Source organism: Meles meles, chromosome 20 (assembly GCF_922984935.1).
Source record: "Meles meles chromosome 20, mMelMel3.1 paternal haplotype, whole genome shotgun sequence".
NCBI lineage: Eukaryota > Metazoa > Chordata > Mammalia > Carnivora > Mustelidae > Meles > Meles meles.
Genome location: NC_060085.1, coordinates 26,349,185 through 26,374,949, shown reverse-complemented (window position 1 = coordinate 26,374,949; position 25,765 = coordinate 26,349,185). Strand labels below are relative to the sequence as shown.

Below are 25,765 nucleotides of genomic sequence, written 5' to 3'. Positions count from 1 at the left end.
CACGCATCAGACTCTCTGCTCAGCAGGGAGCCTGCTTCCACCTCTCTCTCTCTCTGCCTACTTGTGATCTCTGCCTGTCAAATAAATAATAAATAAAATCTTAAAAAAAAATAAGCCATATCTTACCTTCTGGCTTACCGTGAAGAAAATACGCTTTTGACTTTGTTCTAAATGAGGATGGGTTTTGCAATTACTTGAAATTTCTATTCCTGTCCTGCCCTCCTCCCACCCCAAATATTTGATAAGGTGATGGCGTACTGATAGTATATAAGCAGTTCGATAGTATATAAGCAGTTCGAGGCTCCAGTATAGGTATAAAAGTCATTACTTTGTATCAACTGATTAATGTAAGGAAGAAAGAAAATAAGTCTTCGTAGTCTAGTTGATAGTAGCTCATTTAACAAACCAGTTTTGAAATGGCATTTTTCTTATCCACAGCATTTTCCTTCAGGCAACTTTGCAGAACTCAACCTTAAACCAGCCTTTATAAAGAAAGATAGAAGATCTACTAGAAAATGTGAGTTTCCTTCAAACAAACTGATGTAATTTAACAATTAGAAGTTTTAATCCTAGTTTTGAGACAGATGCCTTTTTAGTACTTCTCTTAGTACTTAATTTTTTAAAGAATAAACCAGACCCATGTGAAAAAAAGGTTGTCTTTCCACCACTGACTCCTGTGCAAACACAAACACTTAAGTATTATGAATACATAACTTCCTCCTACTTCTTTACACAAATAGGAATATGGTATACCTATAGTGCAGTACCTTACTCTTTTTTAATTTTAAAAAAATTTATTTATTTATTTTTTAAAGATTTTTATTTATTTATTTGTCGGACAGAGATCACAAGTAGGCAGAGAGGCAGGCAGAGAGAGAGGAGGAAGCAGGCTCCCTGCTGAGCAGAGAGCGGGACATGGGGCTAGATCCCAGGACCCTGAGATCTTGATCTGAGGCAGAAGGCAGAGGCTTAACCCACTGAGCCACCCAGGTGCCCCACCTGACTCTTTTTGAAAGAGGATTTCAACTACCACCATTTTGACCTCAAACTTTTTAATTAAGTTCTTCCTCCCAGCTTATCTCTTTACACAGGCAAAAGACCCTATAGGGAGTGCATCTTGTGATGGGAATCAAAACTACCGCCTCAAGCAATAAGGATTGCCCTGAGGCAGCAAGGCCTAACCCCCTAGACAGTGATCCATCTGGCCTTTATTGCCCACCTGCATGTACCCACTAACCTTTGTCCTACATTTGCCTTATATAAACCTAGAATGTTGTCAGCACTTTGGAAACAGTCTTTGAGGCCACTGGTGTTGGCCTCAGTGAAATAAATCCCTTTCTTGTTTCACTACCATTCATCTCTCTCCCTTTGGAGTTTGGGGTGAGTGGTCCAACCTGGTCTGTTTGGGACTCCCAGAGCCATGGGCTTTTGCATTCCTGTGATCCACCTACATTTTCACCCTACATTTTCACTATCTTTTGTGAGTTCTTTCAAGAGAAAGTGAATGAAAGTATCACAAGTTCCCATAGAAAATTTGATTTGAACTCAACAGATTTGAAAATAATACATAATAAATGGTGTGTTTGAAGCTCTATTTTTATGAGGCTAAATTATAGCATAATTATATACATAAAATATATAAAATTATATAATTAAGATTTGAAGTCAGAAGAGAACCAACACTACGCTTTCCCTGATACCAAAAGGGGAAGCAGCTAATAAAAATCATTTTATTCTACCATTCTTAGTCCGTACCAAGAAACACAAGCTAAATTTCACTAATCAAAGTTTATGGTTGATGGAATTTTCTCTCTCTCTCTATATATATATAGCAAAGATTAGCACATAAAGACTAGTTTCTTGTGATTACCTTCATCTTGGTTAATAACATTGGTAGGTAACAACATAGATTACTAATATACCTTTATCTTCTTTTATTAAAGTCAATATGATACTGTAATGTTGAATGATAGCACTCAGAAATTTTGAGTAGTACCTGGTAATAATTCAGGGTAATCTGCTACTTATATATTCAAATTTGATAATCTGCATTTGCTTTTTATTTAAGGGACGAGTCTCTTTGTTTCTTTAACATTTAAAATTTTTTTCCAGTTTTATTGAGATATTATTTACATATAACATTGTAGTAGTCCAATGTGTACAGCAATGATTATATATATATATATATATATATATAAAATTACCATAAAGGTTTAGTTAACATCATCATTTACATAGTTATATTTTTGTGCCATGATGAGAACTTTTAAGATCTACTGTCTTAGCAGCTCACAGATATGTAATTTTTATGGTCACTATATTCACCATGATGTATATATATCCCCAGAACTTCATCTTATAATTGGAAGTTTTTACCTTTTTTGACCATCTCCACCCATTTCCTTAATTCCCCTGCCTTCCATCCTCCCCTGCCTCTGGCAACCCCCAGTATCTTCAGTTTTTGTTTTTGTATTTTAGATTCTACATATAACTGAGATCATATAGTATTTGTCTTTGTATGACTTATTTCACTTAGCATAATGCCCTCAATGTCTATCCATGTTGTCACAGATAGCAAGATTTCCTGTCTTATGGCTGAATAATATTCTAGTATCTATAGCTCTTTCTATATCACATTTTGCTTATCCATTTATCCTTTAAAGGACATTTACACTTAGGTTGTTTCCATATCTTGGCTATTGTAAATAATGCTACAGTGAACACAGGGGTGCAGATAGTGATTCTGTTTCCTTTAGATACATACTCAGAAGTGGAATTGCTGGATCATATGGTAGTTCTGTTTCCAAGTTTTTGAGGAATCTCAATACTGTTTTCTGTAGTGGCTGTACCACTACCAGTGGTACAGGTTTACATTCCCACCAACAGTGCTATTTCTTTTATTTTAAAATTTATTGCGATGTATAATGGTTATGTTGTTATATATACTTACACTAGATAGCATAGTATAAATAATATATGATATAGCTATATCATTTATTATAAGTTATAGTTAATGTTAGTTTAACAGCAATCAAAAATTAGTAGAAGATAAGAAATTCAAATCAAAGATCCTATATAAAATCTGCCACAATTTAACTCCACAAAGAACTCTTGTGCATATGGACTTATTTCTTTTTCCTGCCCTCCCATTTTTAATTTTGAAAAGAACAATGCATAATATAAAGCATAGTAAGTTAGTCTCATAAGTACTCTTAGCATCTTTCACATTTAATAAGTAGAAGAAACTTTTTGTATAGTATTAGACAAGCATGTTTTGGTGTTATATTCATAAGAGCTTTTAAATAATCAAGGACTTGTGAAATGGATTCTGCTCTCATAGATAATATTTCTAACTTTAAATCAAGAAAGAGAGCTTTTTTTTTTTTTAATTATTTATTTGACAGAGAGAGATCACAAGTAGGCAGAGAGGCAGGCAGAGAGAGAGGAGGAAGCAGGCTCCCCGCCGAGCAGAGAGCCCGATGCGGGACTCGATCCCAGGACCCTGGGATCATGACCTGAGCCGAAGGCAGAGGCTTAAACCACTGAGCCACCCAGGCGCCCCAAGAAAGAGAGCTTTTAAGGTGGGATTTTAAGCTGCAAATTATATGTTTAGATAGCTAACTGTTTTTCTTTCAAAGCAAAAGATTTATTAAAATCTCAGCTGACTCTTTTGTAGAAATTGACAAACTGATCTTAAAATTTGGATGGAAATGCAAAGGACCTAGAAGAGTCAAAATCACTACTTTCTATTAATAAAAACAAATAATGAGGGGCACCTTGGTGGCTCAGTTGGTTAAGTGTCTGCCTTCAGCTCAGGTCATGATCCTGGAGTCCCAGGATTGAGCCCCACATTGGGCTCCCTGCTCAGCAGATAGTTTGCTCCCTCTGCCCCTTATCTGCTCATGTTCTTTCTCTCATTCTCTCTGTCTCTCAAATAAATAAATACATAAAAATCTTTGAAAAAAACGTCTCTTACTATGCACTCTGAAAAACAACCTGAGGGTTTTGAAGGGGTGGAGGGAGGGAGGTTGGGGAACCAGGTGGAGGGTAATAGAGAGGGCACGTATTGCATGGAGCACTGGGTGTGGTGCAAAAACAATGAGTACTGTTACGTTGAAAATAAATAAATTAATTAAAAAAAAAAGTCTCTTATGGCTTGAAAGAAAAAAGAATGAAATTGGAGGACTGACACTATCCAGTTTTAAAACTGTAACCATTTTTACTAAAGCTGCAGTAATCAAGACTGTGTGGTATTGTATAAAGATAAACATGTAGATTGGTAGGACAGAATTGGGTGTCCAGAAATAAACCCTTACATTATGGTCAATTGATTTTCAACAAAGATCCCAAGGCAATTCAGTGGGGAAAGGACAACTTTTTCAAGACATAATATTGGAACAATTGTATATGTATATATAAAAATGTATACATATACATATACAATTGTATGTGTATATAAAAATTGTATAGGTATATATAAAAATGTATATGTATATATAAAAAATGATAGACTGGATCTGTACCTCTCACCAAATATAGAAATTTACTGTCAATAGACCATAGATCTAAATGTAAAACCAAAAACTAGAAGAAAACAAAGGAGAAAATCTTCATGACCTTATCTATTTTTCATAGATAATAGCCTCAAAAGTGTGACCCATAAAAAAATATCTTAGGTTTGATTTTATAAAATTTGAAGACTCTTAGGGGCACCTGGGCAGCTCAGTTGGTTAAGCGACTGACTGACTCTTGATTTCAGCTCAGATCATGATACCAGTGTCCTGGGATTGAGCCCCACATTGGGCTCCTTGCTCAGCATGGAGTCTGCTGGAGATTTTCTCTCTTCCTCTCTTTCTTCCCCTTCCTCCACTCCCTCCCCAAATAAATAAATCTTAAAAAAAAAAAAATGAAGACTTTTGCTTTTCAAAAGGCACCATTAAGAAAATGAAAAGATAAGCTGTATACCAAGAGAATGTGTTTGCAAATTATCTGAAAGGACTTGAATCCATAATATAAAGAACTCTTAACAACTGATAAAAAGTTAAATAATCCAATTTAAAAATGGATGAAAGATTTGAATAAGCATTTCATCAAAAAAAGATACGTTAGTGGATAATGAGCACATGAAAATGATGGATAGGTGAAAGGCAGGCAGGGACAAGGGGTCCCTGCTCCAAAAGGAAAGCACCCTTAAAAGGATTTTACACTACCCTAAAAGGAGCCCTCCACCCTTTCCTATGTAATGGATATGTGACAGGCACAGGGAGGGTTAATCAGATTAAAACAGCTGGCTAACAAGCTCATTAAAACTCCCTAAATTCCCATGACAACCCTCTTGGGGTTCCTTCTCTCTTTGGGAGCTTTGTACTACCACTCAATAATCTTTCCTTCACTATCACTCAATAAACCTTTCTTTGCTGCCCACCACTCTATCTGGTCTACCTCTTCATTCCTCAAAGTGGTGTGACTAAGAACCGCAGGCACCAGCAGAGAAAAAATTCTGTAACAAAAAGATGTTCAACATCGTTAGTATTTAGGGAAATGAAAATTGAAAACACAAAGAGATACCACTATATGCCCTCTAGAATGGCTGTAATAAAAAAGATAGATAATACCAAGTTTTGGCAAGACCTGAAGAAGTTGGAACTCTAATACATTGCTGGTAGGAATGTAAAATCTCTCAGCCACTTTGGGAAAGAGTTTGACAGTTTCTTAAAAGGTTAAACATGGACTTATCACTCAACCCAGTAATTCTACTCTAGGTTTCTATTGATGAGAAATGAAAATGTACGTTCATCCTAACATCTGTACGTGAATGTTCGTGTCAGGGTTGTTCATAATAGCTCCAAACTGGAAGCAATCAAACGTCCCATCAACTGGGGAATGGATAAACCAAATGTGATATATCCATATAATGGAAGACTATTTGGCAATAAAAATGAACTTTGTTACATACTACACATGGGTGAACCTCAAACATGTTTTCATTAAGAGGAAGAAGCCAAACACAAAAGACTACAAAATCTTTTATTCCACTTATATGAAACTTTCAGAAATTGCAAACCTGTAGAGGCCAAAAGCCAATCAGTGGTTGCCTGGGGTTGGAGATGGGAGTGGGAATTCACTGCACATGAACCCAAGTGAACTTTTTGCAGTGACTGAAATGTTTTAGATCTGGATCTTGGTGTAATGGTTGTATAATTCTCTACATTTACTTAAAAAATTATTGAATTATACACTTCAAAATGGTAAATTTTTATAGTATGTAAATTATACCTACATAAAGCTGTTAAAAAAAGATATACATTGTATTAGGGTTTAATGAGGGAAACAGAACCAGCAGATTATATACGTTCCCTATATTTATTCATGTGTATTATGTATGTATATATATAGATTTATTACAAGGAATTAACTTATGCAGTTGTGGTTGAACTGGTTAAGCAAGTCCAAGATCTATAGGGCAGGTTGTCAGAAAGGGACAGAAAAGGAAGATCCAGAGAAGAGAGAGCAGTTACAAACCTAGCTGCTGTTTAGAGTCTGACTCAGCACAGTGCCTAAAGTTCTCTTTAAAGGATTTCACAGATTGAGTCAGCCCCAACCATGTACTTTCCCTAGTTTAACAGCAATTTACTAGGGATTTGAATTGCATTTGCAAAATCTCTTCATTGCAGCACCAGATTAGTGTTTGATTGGATAACTGGGAGAGGTTGTGGGTATGATACTAAAGATTTCTGTCTTCCTTTAAGTCCACAGCCTGTAATTTAGCCTAAGCAAATGCCAAAAAACCATCACATACTTATTCTGGTATTTTCTTTCTACAGAAGGATGTCTTACTTTTATAAGCAGTGAGGATATTTAACTTGTTCATGCACTCACCCAAATGATGTTTTCAGAGGACCTACTGTGTGCCAGACATAGGCGTGTAGCCTGTACTCTAATTAATAGAAAATTCTTTACATGGTGACTGGCACTCTATGTCAAATATGCTGAAATATTTTTTGAATGACTGTACCATCAAAACACCACCAGCACTTACGCATGCCCCAATTTTATTTATTCACACGGCATATGTGTAGGCTATCATCCTTTAGATGGAATATCCATTGCACAGCCTCAGATAGCAAAGTTTCACATTTTTATCTCCATGCATACTCGAAAAATTTACACCCCTTAACCTTTTTTTGCCAAGGATTTCCTGAAGGAAAGTTCCTGTATAAACAAATACCAGCTACAGAAACAACATAAATTATATTGCTGAACTCACTATGGGAACATCTGAAGACTTCATCCACCTCTGAGTGCATTTACATAAATCTATTTTTCAACACATCCAAATTTCCAGTCTTGCAGGTTGCCCCAACTTGAAGATCCTGATTCCCTGGGTCCCTTCCAAGGGAAGGCAGGTTAAACAAACAATGAACCTTGAAACACTACATCAAAAACTAATGACGTACTGTATGGCGACTAATATAACATAATAAAAAAAAAAAATCAGAACTTCCCAGCCAAGCCATAGAATGGTTACAAATAAGTGGGGTTTGTTTTAAGCCAAAAAAAAGCATATATGTATTTCATTCTTCAACCCTCCATTCATAATGAATTAATAAACTGAGTAATGAGTTACTGTGACAGGTAATCCTAATCTGTTGCAGCTCAGCAACTGCCTCACCAGGCAACTTCTATCCGGTCTCTGCAGTGGCAACCGAGACGGTTTCCATGGCGACAACTTTGTTTGTACACGGCGGTCAGACCGCCCAGCTCTTCCGGGGCGGTGGGGTTCCCGAGGAGGTTTCTTTCACCCCTGGTTTCCCCTCTTCGTTTCTCCAGAGGAGAAGCTAACTGAAACTTTCCCTCTCGTCTGCGCAGCTGGGGAGTAGTGAAAAGCAATCTAGGTACTTCCTTGCCTTTAGTTTTCTCTTACCCTTTTCCCAGGGCTGGAGATCTCTAACTGGGTGCCCGCAGAAATACTCTCTTTTTCAAGGCCGGAATCTCCAAAATCTGTGGGCATCCGCGGGAAATGTAGTTGGTATCACAGTTAATTGTTCAACATTTACATGACATTTTAGATTTTCTATGCAAAAAGTATGCCTTGTTTTGTTTGATCATCGTATTGCTTACTAGCGCGGTAGCAAGACTGAGATACAATACTGCTGTTTAAAGATATTAATGATGTCAAACATCTGCTTTTTTGGGAGAGCGATTATACCCCAACAGCTGGATTTTGTTGTTGTTGTTCAGGTGGTGGTGATGGTTTGCATTGTAGGGAAAAATTTGAACCCAGAATTCTAGAATCATAGGGGCATTTAGAGAGCATCTAATCCAGTCCCTTAATTTCATCCATGGGAAAACTGAAACCCTGAGAAGTAACTGGTTTTATTTCTTCGTAGCAGGTGGGATGTAGAGCTGTAACAGGAATCCCTACCCATTTACCTCAGCCATCATTCTTTAGACTAATACGGTACTTGGGAGGAAGATTGCAAAAGGTCGGGAAGTTTTGGAATTGATAAGATATGAGCTTATTGAAGCTAACATTTACAATAATGGCTTTATGGGCATTTTTCTCCTTAGAGTATAAAGCATTTTAATCTTCAGGAGGCCAAGATGTCAGATCCGAACAAAGCTGCAATCACAGCAGAAAAGGAGGCTCTGAACTTGAAGTTACCTCCCATTGTGCGCCCCCCTGAAGACATAGGTGTTGACACACCAGCACAAAGTAAATTGCTGAATTACAGAAGATCTAAGGAGCAGCAGAAGACGATTAATCAATTAGTGTAAGTAGCATATTGGTAAATAATTCTTTTCTGGAGTTCAAGTGAAACAATTGGTGTTTATGTTCTCATAAAACAGCGTTAACTATATAGGTTGTTCATGGGCAAAATATCAAGTTCAATTAGAGGAACAAAAAGTAATCACAATAGTAAATGTTATATATCACTGTATATATATGTTATATGTCACTTAATGTATAGATATATGTCACTATATCTATAGTTAATATAGGGTTTATGCTAATCACTGCTTAGTCTCAGCGTTGTTTTTAGCACTTCATCTGTACTTCTCACAACTACCCTACATGGTGGGTACTATTCTTATCTTATTCTTTATAAATGTAGGTCTACTCAATGTTTTAGTAGGCTTAGAGACTAAAGAAGGGGTTGCCCTAAGAGTTACATATTGTTCTTACTCCAAAACCTTTTATCATCTCACGTCGTTATGTTGAACTACTTACAGTTCTATGAGTGTATTATGTTTTTCACAGTTTAGTGAAAAATAGATTTCACAATTGCTCCCTGCAATTCCCTTCACTGGAAAGTATTTGTCTGCCTGAATATTTATATTAGTTCTTCAAGGCTGAGTTTATGGACCACCTCCTCTGGAAAGCCTTCTCCTAATCCCATTTGTACAGCTTTAACTTTTTTTCATATTCTCCTGCATCCATTTATTTAGCAATATTACCTACCAACTGTTACACAGACATTGTGCTTGTTACTGGGGAGACCAAAGAGATGACAACAGAAGGGATTGTGTCTTTATGTTCTAGTGGGAGGAGACAGACAGTAAACATATAAAAACAAACAAAAAGGGTATGTTAACCTTTTAAGTAGTGATGGATACTATGAAGATGTAAGATTGTGGGATAGAGAGTGATCAGGAAGGTGTCCCTAGGAACATCACAGGAAAGTCCTGTGGAGATGATATTTAAGTAGAGATCTGAAGAGTAAGGAACTGGGATGTGTGGATGGCTTAGTTGGTTAAGTGTTTGCCTTTGACTCAGGTCATGATCCTAGAACCCTGGGATTGAGCAGGGCATTGGGTTCCATGCTCAGTGGAGAGCCTGCTTTTCCTTCTCCCTCTGCTGCCCCCCCTGCTTGTGCTCTCTCTCTCTCTCAAATAAATAAATAAAATTTTATGAACTGAGGGTTGCTGAAGCAGAGGGGGATGTGAAGGAAAGGGTGGCTGGAGCACTGTGTATTGTTTAAGACTGATGAATCATAGACCTGTACTCCTGAAACAAATAGTACATTATATGTTTTTTTTTTAAAAGATTTTATTTATTTATTTATTTATTTATTTATTTATTTGTCAGATTGAGAGAGAGAGAGAGTGTGTGTGCGCAAGTAGGCAGAGTGGCAGGCAGAGGGGTAGAGAGAAGCAGGCTCCCTGCCCAGCAAGGAGCCCGCTGTGGGACATGATCCCAGGACTCTGGGATCATGACCTGAGCCTAAGGCAGCAGCTTAACTGACTGAGCCACCCAAGCGTCCCAGTACATTATATGTTAATTAAAAAAATCTTAAAAAAAAAAAAGTGTTAGAAGCTTTTAATTTAAAAAAAAAAGTTTCGTTTCTTTTCTTTTCTTTCTTTTTTTTTTTTGAGGGAAAAAATAAGAGAGAGAGCATGAGAAGGAGGAGGGTCAGAGGGAGAAGCCTACTCCTTGCTGAGCAGGGAGCCTGATGGAGGACTTGATCATGGGACTCCAAGGTCATGACTGGAGCTGAAGGCAGTCACTTAACCAACTGAGCTATCTAGGCACCCAAAACTTTTCATTAAATAAACTGGAGAATATCACTCTAGCAAAGAGGGGATAGTGAGTGGAATATGAATATGAAAGCCCTGGAATATGAATGCTTTCATGTGTTCTGGGAGGTGACAAAAGCCAGTGTCTCTAGAGTATCAGGAACCTGGGGAAGAGTGGTGGTATCAGGTGAAGGTGAGAGAAGGGTGGGGACAGGGCGTGAAAGACTTTGTAAGCCATGATAATGAATTCAGATTCCACTTTAAGGACAATGGGAGCCATTGAAATGTTTTAAACCGGGATGTGACATGAAATTCAATTTACGTTTTAAAAATATCAGTCTGGGTATTAAGCATAGACTGAGGTGGAAGTGAAAAGGGCAAGAGTAGAGGAAAAGAGGGAGACCAGGTAGGATGCTTTTGTAATAACATAGATGAAAGCTTTCCATGGTTTGGATAAGGCTGGAGACAGTGGAAGAGGAGAGAAACATATTTTCAGGGGGTAGGTTTGGATCCAGAATTAGTAGGACTTGCTGTTGAATTGGCTTTGGTAACAAGGTAGATGGTAGTGTATATATTTATAGAGAGTCAGAAGTCTAGGAGATTGGGGAGGTAATTTTTGAAGCTGAGATGCTTATGTGACGTGTAAGGGGGAATATGTTAAGTAGGCAGCAGCTGGATAGATAGATCGATAGATAGATAGATAGAGATAGATATCTCTATCTATCTATCTATCGATCTATCTATCTCTATCTATCTATCTCTCTCTCTATCTATCTATCGATCTATCTATCCAGCTGCTGCCTACTTAACATATTCCCCATATATATGTGTAATATGTTAAGTAGGCAGCAGCTGGATAGATATATATATGTATATATATATGTGTATATATATATATCTAGGCTAAAGATACAAATTTGGGAGTCAGCAGAATGTAGATGATTGTTAAGACTATGAGGAATAATTCAGATCATCTAGAGAAAGTAAAAATTAAGAGGAGAAGGCAGCCATGGACTAAGCCTTTAGGAATTATAATATTTATTTTTTAAAGATTTTATTTATTTATTTGAGAGAGAGAGCAGGGGGAGGAGCAGAGGGAAAGGGACAAGCCAACTTCACGCTGAGTGTGGAGCCCAATGAGCGACTTGATTCCACAACCCCGAGATCATGACCTGAGCTGAAATCAAGAGTCAGATGTCTAACTGACCGAGCCACTCAGATACCTCAGGAATTAGAATATTTAGATGTTGTGTACAGAAGGGTCAGTCAGCAAATAGATAAAGGAAGTGTAACTTCCTCAACAACACAGTGTATAGTGTCTTTGTTGCCATTCTTTTCTATTTACTTTGACATACTTAGCATGGAGATCTCAACACAAAGCACAGTACCTGGCATGTTATTGTTGATGAATTGAATGAGTGAATTTTTAAAGGAAGAACCTGACTCTTGTGCTTTTTACAGATGTATAAATAGTACTCTCTCATTTGGATGCTTAATAACAGAGTCTCAAAGTTGCCTGAGGCATAGTGCTATATTAATACTGAGATTAGAATCGCCATGTGTTTATTTAGGATAAATGCATTTGCAATGAAAGGTTTTTATATCAGAAACACATTTTTCTGGAAGACTGTGGATTTTGTGATTTTCTGTCTTTTGCTACCTCTACCTATTAGACAATAGGAACATAGATTTCCTGGTTTCAAGTTGGGGTGAAGTCTGTTGGTAGAGAGTTTCAGGACTGAGGTACGATAAGGTATCCTGGGCGTAACTGGGCCCCTCCTGTGACCAGTGCCTTGGAACACTTGGGTAAGAAAAAAAAAATCATTTTGTAGCTTTCCAGAGTCCCAGGAATGAGTCACTTCTTCCTTGGCCATTATCTCCCTCTTGATTCAGACCAACTTTTCTCTCCTTCACTGCCCGAGGTCTCTCACATAGTTCCTTTGAAATTACCCAATTTGTGGGGCACCTGGGTGGCTCAGTGGGTTAAGCCGCTGCCTTTGGCTCAGGTCGTGATCTCAGGGTCCTGGGATCGAGTCCCGCGCCCTGCTCTCTGCTCAGCAGGGAGCCTGCTTCCCTCTCTCTCTCTCTGCCTGCCTCTCTGTCTACTTGTGATCTCTCTCTCTCCTGTCAAATAAATAAATAATTAAAAAAAAAAAAGAAATTACCCAATTTGTGTTCATTTATTTGTTTCTGGCTGTCAACCGACAAAGCAAAAACAGAGAAGGAAAAGGCTCACTTTTATATTCTTCCTAGCTCTTTTTATTTATAGCTAGTAGGAGAAAACACGCCCCAGGAAATTGCTGCTATCTCAAAGGGTGGCTTTTGTATGTAAGGAGCTCAAGGAGGTCAAGCATATTTTTGCTGGGATAATTACAGTGCAAGTCAGCTAGTGCCATCTAGTGTACGGAAGTATAAAGCAAATTCCTTGAAAGTATGGATCGTGGAGAGCTAGGCTATTCAGGAAAATAATGACAGATGAAAGGAAGTCTGGCTGAGGCCTTAATGATTCACAAAGTAAAGAGGAAGGGGGATATTCCAGCCACATTTCCTACTTCTTATGAAAAAGCCTTTGGAATTTTAGTTTTAGCCGGGTTCAATAAGAGTTAACATGGAAATGAGGCTACTCAAGAAAGCTAATTCAGGAGTGCGGCTGGCTAAGTCCCTAGAGTCTGTGACACTTGATCTTGGGGTCAAGAGTTGAAGCTTGACATTGCAGTCTTAAGCTGCTAAGATAAATGTAAAATGTCTACAATGGGCGATAGAAAATATTCACTCCGCACTGGTCAAACAACATCTGAAATTCTGGAGTCACACTTTAAGAGGCATGTTGATAAACCAAATTAGCAAGAAAGAGAGAGGAATTTTGATGAACCATCTCCTTTGAAGGAGGCTGATTGCTTATTGGGTAAGAGTATAGATGGGCACCAAAGAGACCTGAGTTTGTATCCCATATCTGCAGCTTATAAGCCATGCGTGAATTTGGCAAGTGAAGTAACTTTACGTATCTTCACCTTCCTATCTGTAAGATGGAGATAAGAATCATGCTTTTCTCTTTGGATTTTTTGTGAGAGTTAAATGAGATCCATGCATGTAAAGAGCTTAAGCCAATGCCTAAAACATAATGAGCTCATCACAAGTGGACAACTTTTATTGACAGGAATAGTTTAAAGAACTGGATAGGTATCATTAAGTTTCAGAAGGGTAACAGAAAAAGAATAGGGCTTTTTGTGTATAGCTCTGGAGAACAAAAGTTACAAGGATATAACCTACATAAAGATTTGTTTCTAAGAACATAAGCTAGCTGACAATAAATTGGGCTACCTCAGAAAGTGATGAACACTGTTCCCCTCACTCACCTCAGGGTACAACTTAATATTTTTAGAGTATTCGTACATCAAATTAGGTACTGAATTAGATATATGAGATTTTTTTCCAAATCCACAATTCCGATCATTCCATAGGTATTTATTGACCTTGATGGACACTATCTAAATATTGTGGATAGAACAGTGAGCAAAACAGACATGGCTCTTATCTCTCTTGAACTTACCAGTCCATGCTTATATGGTTTTGGTGTCTGTCTTTCCCTTGAATTTCCTTTTGGTTTTCCTCCTGCCTCTCTGATCACATCTCCTTTGCCCCCTTCAATTGCATTTTTTTCTTATTCCTGTCATGTTTGGCATCCTCCAATCTTCTTTCTCAGGTCTCTTTTCTTTTTACTTGTATACTCTATTGCTTTGGCCATCTGCCCCAGTATATATACCTTTACAAACTGGTATATTTGTTTTCCTAAAAATGTTTACATGCTCAAAATCTCTCAGCGAGAGTTGTCTATTGAATTAAAAAAAAAAAAAAAACAACCTTATTTGAGGCCCTTAGTTGGATATTCCAGTTCATTTCTCCAAACTAATCTCGATTTGGTCCCATAACCTCTGGGCATATTGAACAACTCCCTACTACTCCCTGTTTTTCCCTTTGATCATTCCCTTGCCTTTCTGTTCCTCAGTATAGTCATGTCTGTTCAAATCCGTCTACCCAGGAAAACTACATCTCCACTTAAATCTCCTATCTTATTAAAGTTCATTGCAAATGCAAGCGTGTTCAGGTAGCCTTTATAGACACCTCCAGTTGGAAGTGAACTTGTCCCCTCCTCTGAACTGTCAGGGCCCCATGCCTTTCATATGGTACCTGTTTTTATCTCCTCACCCTTTCGGTTTAGCATTTCCTTGAGATTGTTGCTGTTATATTTTAATGAAACCTAGTAGAGTGTCTTGCACAATATGAGCATTCAGTATGATATAACTTTATTTTATGGATGATAAATTCTTGTGTTCAAACTTTTTCAAAAAGATTTTATTTATTTGAGAAAGAGAGAGAACTCAAGCAGGGGGAGGAGTAGAGGGAGAGACATCCCAGGATGGGATCCAGGGTCAGGACCCTGTGATCATGAACTGAGCCAAGGGCAGATGCTTGACCGACTGAACTACCTAGGTGACCCTCTTTTCAAACTATTTATCAAGTACATATTATATGCCTGGGTGCTGTTCTGGGCATTAGAGACAAGGTGAGGAACAAAAGAGTCTCCAACATGCAATATGTCAGATGGTGGGTAAGTTCTATGAAGCAAAGGTAAGTGGAGGATAAAGAGGTTAGATAGTGATTGAAGTGCTACTTAATATAAGGGGTAAGGTGAGGCTTCTCTAACTGGGTGGCTTTTGAACATGGTCAATACATATGAGGTTCTAGTAAGCATCAGGATTAACTTAAAATTTGTCTGTTAGTTTGAATTGGAAAAAATTTGATTTTTATTTTTAGTCTCATTTTTTTATAGTACACATGAATAATTTGAAAAGTAAGGTCTCATTGATAATACTATTGGGATTTGGTTTTTTCTTTTCCTTTTTTTGTTTTTTTAAATTTTGGAGTTTCCAAAGGGACATGGGGAGATGGAGAGGAGAGGGAGTTGAGGGAAACTGGAAGGGGAGATGAACCATGAGAGACTATGGACCCTGAAAAACAACCAGAGGGTTTTGAAGGGGCGGGGGGGGGTGGGAGGTTGAGGAACCAGGTGGTGGGTAATAGGGAGGGCACGTACTGCATGGAGCACTGGGTGTGGTGCAAAAACAATGAACACTGTTATGCTGAAAATAAACAAATAAAAATTTAAAACAATTCAGTAAGATAAAGAAATCTTATATTTTTTTGTATTAAAATTTTTTAAAAAATTAGTATATAATGTATTATTTGCCCCAGGGATATAGGTCTGTGAATTGTCAGGCTTACACATTTCACAGCACTTACCATAGCACATACCTTCCCCAATGTCCGTAACCCAGCCACCCTATCCCTACCCCCCACCCCCCAGCAACCTTCAGTTTGTTTTGTGAGATTAAGAGTCTCTTATGGTTTTTCTCCCTCCCGATCCCATCTTGTTTCATTTTTCCCTTCCCTACCCCCTACAACCCCCCACCCTGCCTTTCAAATTCCTCATATCAGAGAGATCATATGATAATTTTCTCTGATTGACTTATTTTGCTCAGCATAATGCCCTCTAGTTCCATCCACGTTGTTGCAAATGGCAAGATTTCATTTCCTTTGATGGCTGCATAGTATTTCATTGTATATATATATATATATATATATACCACATCTTCTTTATCCATTCATCTGTTGATGGACATCTAGGTTCTTTCCATAGTTTGGCTGTTTTGGACATTATTGCTATAAATATTCAGGTGCACATGGCCCTTGGGATCACTATGCTTGTATCTTTGGGGTAAATACCCATTGCACGATTCCTGGGTCATAGGGTAACTCTATTTCCAACTTTTTGTTTTCCAGAGTGGCTGTACCAGCTTGCATTCCCACCAACAGTGTAGGAGGGTGCCCCTTTCTCTGCATCCTTGCCAACATCTGTCATTTCCTGACTTGTTAATTTTAGCCATTCTGACTGGCGTGAGGTGGTATCTTATTGTGGTTTTGATTTGTATTTCCCTGATGCTGAGTGATGATGTGAGCACTTTCTCATGTGTCTGTTGGCCATCTGGATGTCTTCTTTGCAGAAATGTCTGTTCATGTCTTCTGCCCATTTCTTGATTGGATTATTTGTTCTTTGGGTGTTGAGTTTGATAAGTTCTTTATAGATTTTGGACACTAGCCCCTTATCTGATAAGACATTTGTGAATATCTTCTCCCATTCTGTCAGTTGTCTTTTGGTTTTGACTGTTTCCTTTGCTGTGCAAAAGCTTTTGATCTTGATGAACTCCCAATAGTTCATTTTTGCCCTTACTTCCCTTGCTTTTGGCAATGTATCTAGGAAGGAGTTGCTACAGCTGAGGTTGAAGATGTTGCTGCCTGTGTTCTCCTCAAGGATTTTGATGGATTCCTGTCTCACATTGAGGTCTTTCATCCATTTTGAGTCTATTTTTGTGTGTTGTGTAATGAAATGGTCCAGTTTCATTCTTTCGTATGTGGCTGCCCAATTTTCCCAACACCCTTTGTTGAAGAGACTGTCTTTCTTCCATTGGGCATTCTTTCCTGCTTTGTCAAAGATTAGTTGACCATAGAGTGGAGGGTCCATTTCTGGGCTCTCTATTCTGTTCCATCGATCTATGTGTCTGTTTTTGTGCCAGTACCATACTGTCTTGATGATGACAGCTTTGTAATAGAGCTTGAAGTCTGGAATTGTGATGCCCCCAGCTTTGGTTTTCTTTTTCAACATTCCTCTGGCTATTTGAGGTCTTATCTGGTTCTGTACAAATTTTAGGACTATTTGTTCCATTTCTTTGAAAAAGTTGAGGGTATTTTGATAGGGATTGCATTAAATGTGTAGATTGCTCTAGGTAGTATATACATTTTCATAATATTTGTTCTTCCAGTCCAGGAGCATGGAACGTTTTTCCATTTCTTTGTGTCTTCCTCAATTTCTTTCATGAGTATTCTGTAGTTTTCTGAGTACAGATCCTTTGCCTCTTTGGTTAGGTTTATTCCTAGGTATCTTATGGTTTTGGGCACAATTATAAATGGGATCTACTTAATTTCTCTCTTCTGTCTTGCTGTTGGTGTATAGAAATGCAACTGACTTCTGTGCATTGATTTTATATCCTGACACTTTACTGAATTCCTCTGTGAGTTTTAGCAGTTTTGGAGTGGAGTCTTTTGGGTTTTCCATATAAAGTAGGATATCATCTGCAAAGAATGATTTGCTGATTTGGATCCCTTTTATTTCTTTTTGTTGTCTGATTGCTGAGGCTAGGACGTCTAGTACTATGTTGAATAACAGTGGCGATAGTGGACATCCCTGCCGTGTTCCTGACTTAAGGGAAAAGCTCTCAATTTTTCCCCATTGAGAATGATACTCACTGTGGGTTTTTCATAGATGGCTTTGATGATATTGAGGTATGTACCCTCTAACCCTACACTTTGAAGAGTTTTGATCATGAAAGGATGCTGTACTTTGTCAAATGCTTTTTCAGCATCTGTTGAGAGTATCATATGGTTCTTGTTCTTTCTTTTATGAATGTATTGTATCACATTGATTGATTTGCGGGTGTTGAACCAAACTTGCAGCCCAGGAATAAATCCCACGTGGTCATGGTGAATAATCCTTTTAATGTACTGTTGGATGCTATTGGCTAGTATTTTGGTGAGAATTTTTGCATCTGTTTGATCAAGGATATTGGTCTGTAATTCTCCTTTTTGACGGGGTCTTTAGTTTTAGGATCAAGATAATGCTAGCCTCATAAAATGAATTTGGAAGTTTTCCTTCCATTTCTATTTTTTGGAACAGTTTCAGGAGAATAGGTATTAATTCTTCTTTAAATGTTTGGTAGAATTCCCCTGGGAAGCCGTCTGACCCTGGGCTCTTGTTTGTTGGGAGATTTTTGATGACTGCTTCAATCTCCTTAGTGGTTATGGGTCTGTTCAGGTTTTCTATTCCTTCCTGGTTCAGTTGTGGTAGTTTATATGTCTCTAGGAATGCATCCATTTCTTCCAGATTGTCAAATTTGCTGGTGTATAGTTGCTCATAATATGTTTTTATAGTTGTTTGTATTTCTTTGGTGTTGGTTGTGATCTCTCCTCTTTCATTCATGATTTTATTTATTTGGGTCCTTTCTCTTTTCTTTTTGATGCATCTGGCCAAGGGTTTAGCAATCTTATTGATTCTTTCAAAGAACCAGCTCCTAGCTTCGTTGATTTGTTCTTTTTTTTTTTTTTTTTTGGATTCTATTTCATTGATTTCTGCTCTGAGCTTTAGGATTTCTCTTCTCCTGCTGAGTTTAGGCTTTCTTTCTCTTGTATTTGAGTTCTTTCCAACTTTCCTCTTGTGATTGAGTTCCAGTTTCAAAGCGTTGTGGCCTGAAAATATGCAGGGAATGATCCCAGTCTTTTGGTACTTGTTGAGACCTGATTTGTGACCCAGTATGTGATCTATTCTGGTGAATGTTCCATGTGCACTCAAGAAGAATGTGTGTTCTGTTGCTTTAGGATAGAATACTCTGAATATATCTGTGATGTCCGTCTGGTCCAGTGTGTCATTTAAAGCCTTTATTTCCTTGTTGATCTTTTACTTGGATGATCTGTCCATTTCAGTGAGGTAGTTTTTCTTTTTTTTTTTTAAAGATTTTATTTATTTGTCTGACAGAGAGAGAGAGATCACAAGTAGACAGAGAGGCAGGCAGAGAGAGAGGGGGAAGCAGGCTCCCCACTGAGTGGAGAACCCGATGTGGGGCTCAATCCCAGGACCCTGAGATCATGACCTGAGCCGAAGGCAGTGGCTTAACCCACTGAACCACCCAGGTGCCCCTCAGTGAGGTAGTCTTAAAGTCCCCCACTATTATTGTGTTATTGTCAATGTGTTTCTTTGATTTTGTTATTAATTAGTTTATAGAATTGGCTGTTCCATGTTAGGGGCATAGATATTTGAAACTTTTAGATCTTCTTGTTGGACAGACCCTTTAAGTATGATGTAGTGTCCTTCCTCATCTCTTATTATAGTCTTTAGCTGAAAATTGAATTTATCTGATATAAGGATTGCCACCCCAGCTTTCTTTTGATGTCTAGCATGGTAAATTGTTTTCTACACTTTAAATGTGGAGGTGTCTTTGGGTCTAAAATGAGTTTCTTGTAGACAGCATATTGATGGGTCTTTTTTTAAAAATTTATTTTTAGAGAGAGAGGGAGGGAGAGAGCGCAAGAGCACACAAGTGGCAGGCAGAGGCAGAGAGAGAAGCAGGCTCCCTGCTGAGCAAGGAACCCGATGTGGGACTTGATCCCAGGACCCCAGGATCATGACCCAAGCTGAAGGCAGTGGCTCAACCGCCTGAGCCATCCAGGCATCCCTTATTTCTTTTAATCCATTCTGATACTCAGTGTCTTTTGATTGGGGCATTTAACTCATTACATTCAGAGTAACTATTGAAAGATATGAGTTTAGTGCCATTGTATTGCCTGTAAGGTGACTGTTAGTGTATATTGTCTCTGTTCCTTCTGGTCTCTTACTTTTAGGCTCTTTCTTTGCTAAGAGGACCCCTTTCAATTTTTCCTGTAGGGCTGGTTTAGTGTTTGCAAATTCTTTAAATTTTTGTTTGTCCTGGAAGCCTTTTCTCTCTCCTTCTATTTTCAGTGACAGCCTAGCTGGATGTAGTATTCTTGGCCTCATATTTTTCTTGTTTAGTGCTCTGAATATATCATGCCAGTCCTTTTTGGCATGCCAGGTCTCTGTGGATAAGTCTGCTGCCAATCTAATATTTCTACCATTGTATGTTTCAGACCTCTTGTCCAAGCTGCTTTCAGGATTTTCTCTTTGTGTTTAAGACTTGTAAGTTTTACTATTAGATAATGGGGTATAGACCTATTTTTATTGCTTTTGAGGGGGTTTCTCTGTGCCTCCTGGATTTTGATGCTTGTTCCCTTTGCCATATTAGGGAAATTCTCTGCTATAATTTGATCCAGTATGCCTTCTGCCCCTCTTTCTCTTTCTTCTTCTTCTGGGATCCCAATTATTCTAATATTGTTTCATCTTATTGTATCACTTATCTCTTGAATTCTGCCCTCATGATCCAGTCATTGTTTGTCTCTCTTTTGCTCAGCTTCCTTATTTTCTGTTATTTGGTCTTCTATATCACTGATTCTCTCTTCTGCCTCATTTATCCTAGCAGTAAGAGCCTCCATTTTTGATTGCACCTCATTAATAGGCTTTTTATTTCAACTTGATTAATTTTTAGTTATTTCTCCAGAAAGGGGTTTTATTTCTCCAGAAAGGGATTCTCTAATATCTTCCATGCTTTTTTCAAGCCCAGCTAGCACCTTGATAATCATCATTCTGAACTTTGGTCCTGACGTATTACTAATGTTCATATAGATTAGATCCCTAGGCATTGGTACTGCCTCTTGTTCTTTTCTTTTTTTTTTTTTTTTGTGATGAGTTTCTCTGCCTTTTCATTTTATCCAGATTATTCACGAATGAGAGAACAAAATACTAAAAGGGTAACAAATACCCCAGACATATATATGCTAACCACATCAGAAGAGACCCGAAACTGGGGGGAGAAGATGGGGGGAAACTAAGGGGAGAAGATAGGGGGAAAAATAAAAAAATAAAAAATAAAAAAATAAATATATTAGACTGGTGAACAGAACAGAGCCATCCACTTAATTTTGGGTGTATTCTGGTCTCTTAGAAGAAACTACCTCCCAAAATTTAAAGAAAGAAGAACATATATACAAATATAAGTGTGAACATGATGAAGGGATGAGATATGACTGTAAAGATGAAAATGTAAAAAGATTCTAAGAAAGGAATTGATAAGATAAGTTGGTTGGAAAAGGAAAAAAAAAAAGGAGGAGAGAATATGTTCAGGCTGGAGACTAGAACAAAGCCATGTGCTAGATTTAGGGTATATTTTGATCTATTAGAAGAAATTGTGTCCCAAATTTTAAAAGAAAAAAAAAACCTATATGTCTAAAAAAATAAGGTTAAATACAATGAAGGGATAAAATATGAGTGTAACAATGAAAATTTTAAGAGATTTTTTAAAAAGGTATTGATACAATAAAATAGTTAAAAAACATTAAAATAGGAAAGAGGAACAGTTAAAAAATAGAACAAGAAAAAAATAAAATTAAAAAAATTTAACTTTGAAAGACTAAACAATCATAGGAAAAAAGCCATGAATTCTATGTGTTGCTTTCCCCTAGCTCTGGAGTTCCACAGTTCTCATTGATTGTTAAACTTGGTCTTGGCTGGATGTTCTTGCTGATCTTCTGGGGGAGGGGCCTGTTGTAGTGATTCTTAAATGTTTTTCCCGAGGCGGAATTGCACCACCCTTGCCAGGGACCATGCTAAGTAATCTGCTCGGGTTCACTCTTGGTAGATTTTCTTCCCTGAATACTTTCCATACAGCTTTGGAAGATGAGAATGAAAATGGGGGCCTCCCAATCTCCAGCCCCATAGCAGCCAAGAGCTCAAGGCCCCACTCCTCAGTGTGCCCTCAGAGAAAAGCAGTTAATCCCTCCTGTCTCCCTGGTCTCCGGCTGCACTCCGTGCTCACCCAGCCTGTGACCAAGTGTTTCTATCTTTGGTGCACGGCCCCATTTGGAGTCTCCAAACCCAGCAGATTCCTGCTATGTTTTCCCCGCTGCTCCTCCTGGAGAAATAAGGAGGGAGGTCTCTCCGGATCTGCTACTTGTGGGTCCCTGCTTGAAGAGCAGTGGCCCGACTGTGCCTCAGGTCACAGTTTAAGGTCATCCCAAACTGAGACCCCACTCCTCAGCTCCATCTCTGTAGCCAGCTTCCTTGCTCTGATACCTGGGAGATCTGCCACATTCGGACACCCCCAGTCTTTCTGTGACCCAATGGGTCCTGAGACCACACTGTCCCTAGGAGGGCTCCACCCCCCACTTAGCCACTGGAGTGATGTTCCTCAGTGGAGCAGACTTCTAAAAGTTCTGACTTTGTGCTCCACTGCTCTCTCACTTGCCAGGAGTTGGCCCCTGCCCCTGAGGTCTATCTTCCTGTTGTTTCGGATTCACTTCTCTGCACATCCCACCTTCTGGAAAGTGGTCGATTTTCTGTTCCTAGAATTGCTGCTCTTCTTCTCTTCTGTCTCCTGTTGAGTTTGTAGGTGTTCAGAATGGTTTGATAACTATCTAGCTGAACTCCTGGGACCTGATGATATTTCAGTCTCCTACTCCTCTGCCATCTTACTTCCTCCCCTGTATTTTTTTTAATTCAATTAGCCAATGTATAGTACATCATTAGTTTTTTTTTTTTTAAAGATTTTATTTATTTATTTGACAGACAGAGATCACAGGTAGGCAGAGAGGCAGCCAGAGAGAGAGGAAGGGAAGCAGGCTCCCTGCTGAGCAGAGAACCTGATGCGGGGCTCGATCCCAGGAACCTGGGATCATGACCCGAACCGAAGGCAGAGGCTTTAACCCACTGAGCCACCCAGGCGCCCCACATCATTAGTTTTTGACATAATGTTCAATAACTCATTAGTTGATAAAGAACTCTTGAATATCTCTTCTGTAAGTATAGTTGGAAAGATGTTCAAACCATAATATTTTATTATTATGATGATTATTTAAGTAAACTTGACCCCCAGCGAGGGGCTTGAATTCATGAGCCCAAGGTCAAGAGTCACAAGCTTCACTGACTCATTCAGGCACCCCCAAATTGTAATTTTTTCCAAATAATTAATTAATTTATTTATTTGAGAGAGTGAGAAAGAACACCAGTATGAGGAGGAAAGGGAGAAGCAGGTTCCCGAGAGCAGGGAGCCTGATATGGGCCTCAATCCCAGGACCCTGAGATCATCACCTGAGCCAAGGGCAGATGCTTTAACTGACAGAGCCACCCAGGCACCCCCTGAAATGTTTTAATAATATATCTTAATGTTCAAGAGAGTCAAACATTTTTTGTAACTATAAATAGTTTAACTGTAAACAATTTTTTAAACTATAATCCAGAATTGATGGAGCCAAAAGAAGTTTAGACCGAACACTGGATAAAAGAACACCTCCAATACCAGAGCCAGATTATCCTCCAACTGTAAGTTTAGGTTGTCTTTTTAAAAAGTTTATCCTTATATAATTTTAATTTGTAATTATTTTATGTTGATCACAATATAACTAGTATTATTAAGAGAGTAATACATATACATAATACATACATTTAAATCACTTACATTTTTTTCTCCCTGATTTAATTATGTCTTATTTGTTTGCTTTTGACAGATGACCAGTGAAATTAAAAAGAAAGGAGTGAGTTCATTTTTTTAATATTTCTTGTTTTGAAAATGTTCAAAGAAATTATGACAAAATAGCTTCTTCTAAGTCTACCTGCTAATGACATCCATTCTAGAAGAGGAAGAAATTTAGAAACTGAGATTTTCATTTTCTGTGCCAGAAGGAGCAAGCGTCATGGATGACAATATGGGTTCTATGAGTTATATTTTTGTTGCCATTTGTTATTTGAGGATTAGTAGTAAATGTTTTAGTTCTTATTCCAGAAACGGGAAAAAAAAATTTAAACTTGCCATTAAAAAGGAAATACATTTTGCTTTTCACTGTCCTGATATTGATATAATAATGCTTGCTTATTGACAGTCTGTAGGGTTCTAACCCCATGCTAGGTGCTAGATTTTTTTTTTTTAAAGATTTTATTTATTTATTTGACAGACAGAGATCACAAGTAGGTGGAGAGGCAGGCAGAGAGAGGAAGGGAAGCAGGCTCCCTGCTGAGCAGAGAGCCCGATGTGGGGCTCGATCCCAGGACCCTGGGATCATGACCTGAGCCGAAGGCAGCGGCTTAATCCACTGAGCCACCCAGGCGCCCCGGTGCTAGATTTTTTAAAAAAAGGTACTAACTGCATGGATGACAATATCGGGCTGTGGTGTGATTGGTGGGAAGATGATGACACATAACATTTATTTCACAGCAGAGGGTGTGGAAACCTATGGAGCTGGCTACACAAAAATGAAATTCATGTGGCATGTTCCCAGATGAGGGTACAGCCTTTCCAAGTCTCTTCAAGTTCCCTTTGGGGATGGAGGGCTCTGGTTACATCCCTGTACTTAGAATCTATGGAAGAGCCCAATTTCAGCTACTCCAAGTTTTCTCTTTTTCTTTTCCTTCCTTCCTTCCTTTCTTTTCTTCCTTTTTCTTTTCTTTTCTTTTCTCTTCATTTCTTTTCTTTCTCTCTCTCTTTCCTCCCTCTCTCCTTCTCTTTCTTTCTATCCTTCTCCCTCCCTCCTTCCCCCTCCCTCTTCCTTCCTTCCTCTCTCTCTCCCCCTTCCTCCCTCCCTCCCTCTCCCCCCCTGTCTCCTCCTCCCTCCCTCCCTCCCTCTCTCCCTCACTCCCAACCTTTATGGAGACTTTGTGTATTTTCCTCTTTACTAGATACAAGAACTGATACAAAACATTCAGAAACATTTAACATGAGGCTGGGTGAATTGCGAGGCATATTTGTGTGTATGTCCTTAGCATCCTCACTCTTCATCCACAGTTTTTACTTTCTACTGTCTTACAGTCTAAAATAGGAATCCAGGCATGAAATAGTAATTCACTTCTGAACCCTCTGCTTTCATATTCCTACTTGCAATTTGTGAGTGTTTCTTCTCCATGATCTCACTATAGAATGTGAGGGTCATATTTATTTATTTATTTATTTATTTACTTTTTATCAGTCTGATAGGTGACAAATGGTATCTCAGGGTAGTTTAAGTATGCTTTCTTTTTTTTTTTTTTAAGTATGCTTTCTTTTAGTTATGATAGGACTAGGTATTTTTCATTAATTAAGAACCATTTTCATAACATTTTTATTGTAAAACGTTGGCTCATATTTTCTTCCCATTTTTCTATTTGATTTTGGTCTTATTTTACCTGAAATTAAAATCTAGTAAAATACACATAAGATAAAATTTACCATCTTAACTATTTTTTAAAAAATATTTTATTTATTTGAGAGAGAGAGAGAGAGAGAGGGAATGCACAAGCATTCAAAGGGGAGGGGCAGGGGAAGAGGGTAAGAGAAAATCTCAGGCAGACTCTGTGCTGAGCACAGAGCATGGAGCCTGCCATGGGCTTGATCCAATAACCCTGAGATCATGACCTGAACCAAAACCAAGAGTTGAATGATCAACTGACAAGCCACCCAGGCGTCCCCATCTTAATCATTTTTAAGTATATTGTTCAGTGGTGTTTTTTCGCATAGTTGTGTAACCAATCTCCAAAACCTTTCGT

General features: G+C 38.4%; 1 protein-coding gene across 1 annotated transcript in view; it reads left to right on the top strand.

The window, feature by feature from the left end:
• Nucleotides 1–25,765, top strand: part of DNAH12 (dynein axonemal heavy chain 12) — a 247,019-nt gene that overhangs the window by 599 nt on the left and 220,655 nt on the right. The window contains exons 2-5 of the mRNA XM_045992256.1: nucleotides 439–517; nucleotides 8,572–8,774; nucleotides 23,491–23,572; nucleotides 23,758–23,784. Of these exons, the coding sequence (XP_045848212.1) occupies nucleotides 8,605–8,774; nucleotides 23,491–23,572; nucleotides 23,758–23,784 (279 nt within the window). The 5' untranslated portion in view covers nucleotides 439–517; nucleotides 8,572–8,604. The remainder of the gene's footprint in view (nucleotides 1–438; nucleotides 518–8,571; nucleotides 8,775–23,490; nucleotides 23,573–23,757; nucleotides 23,785–25,765) is intronic.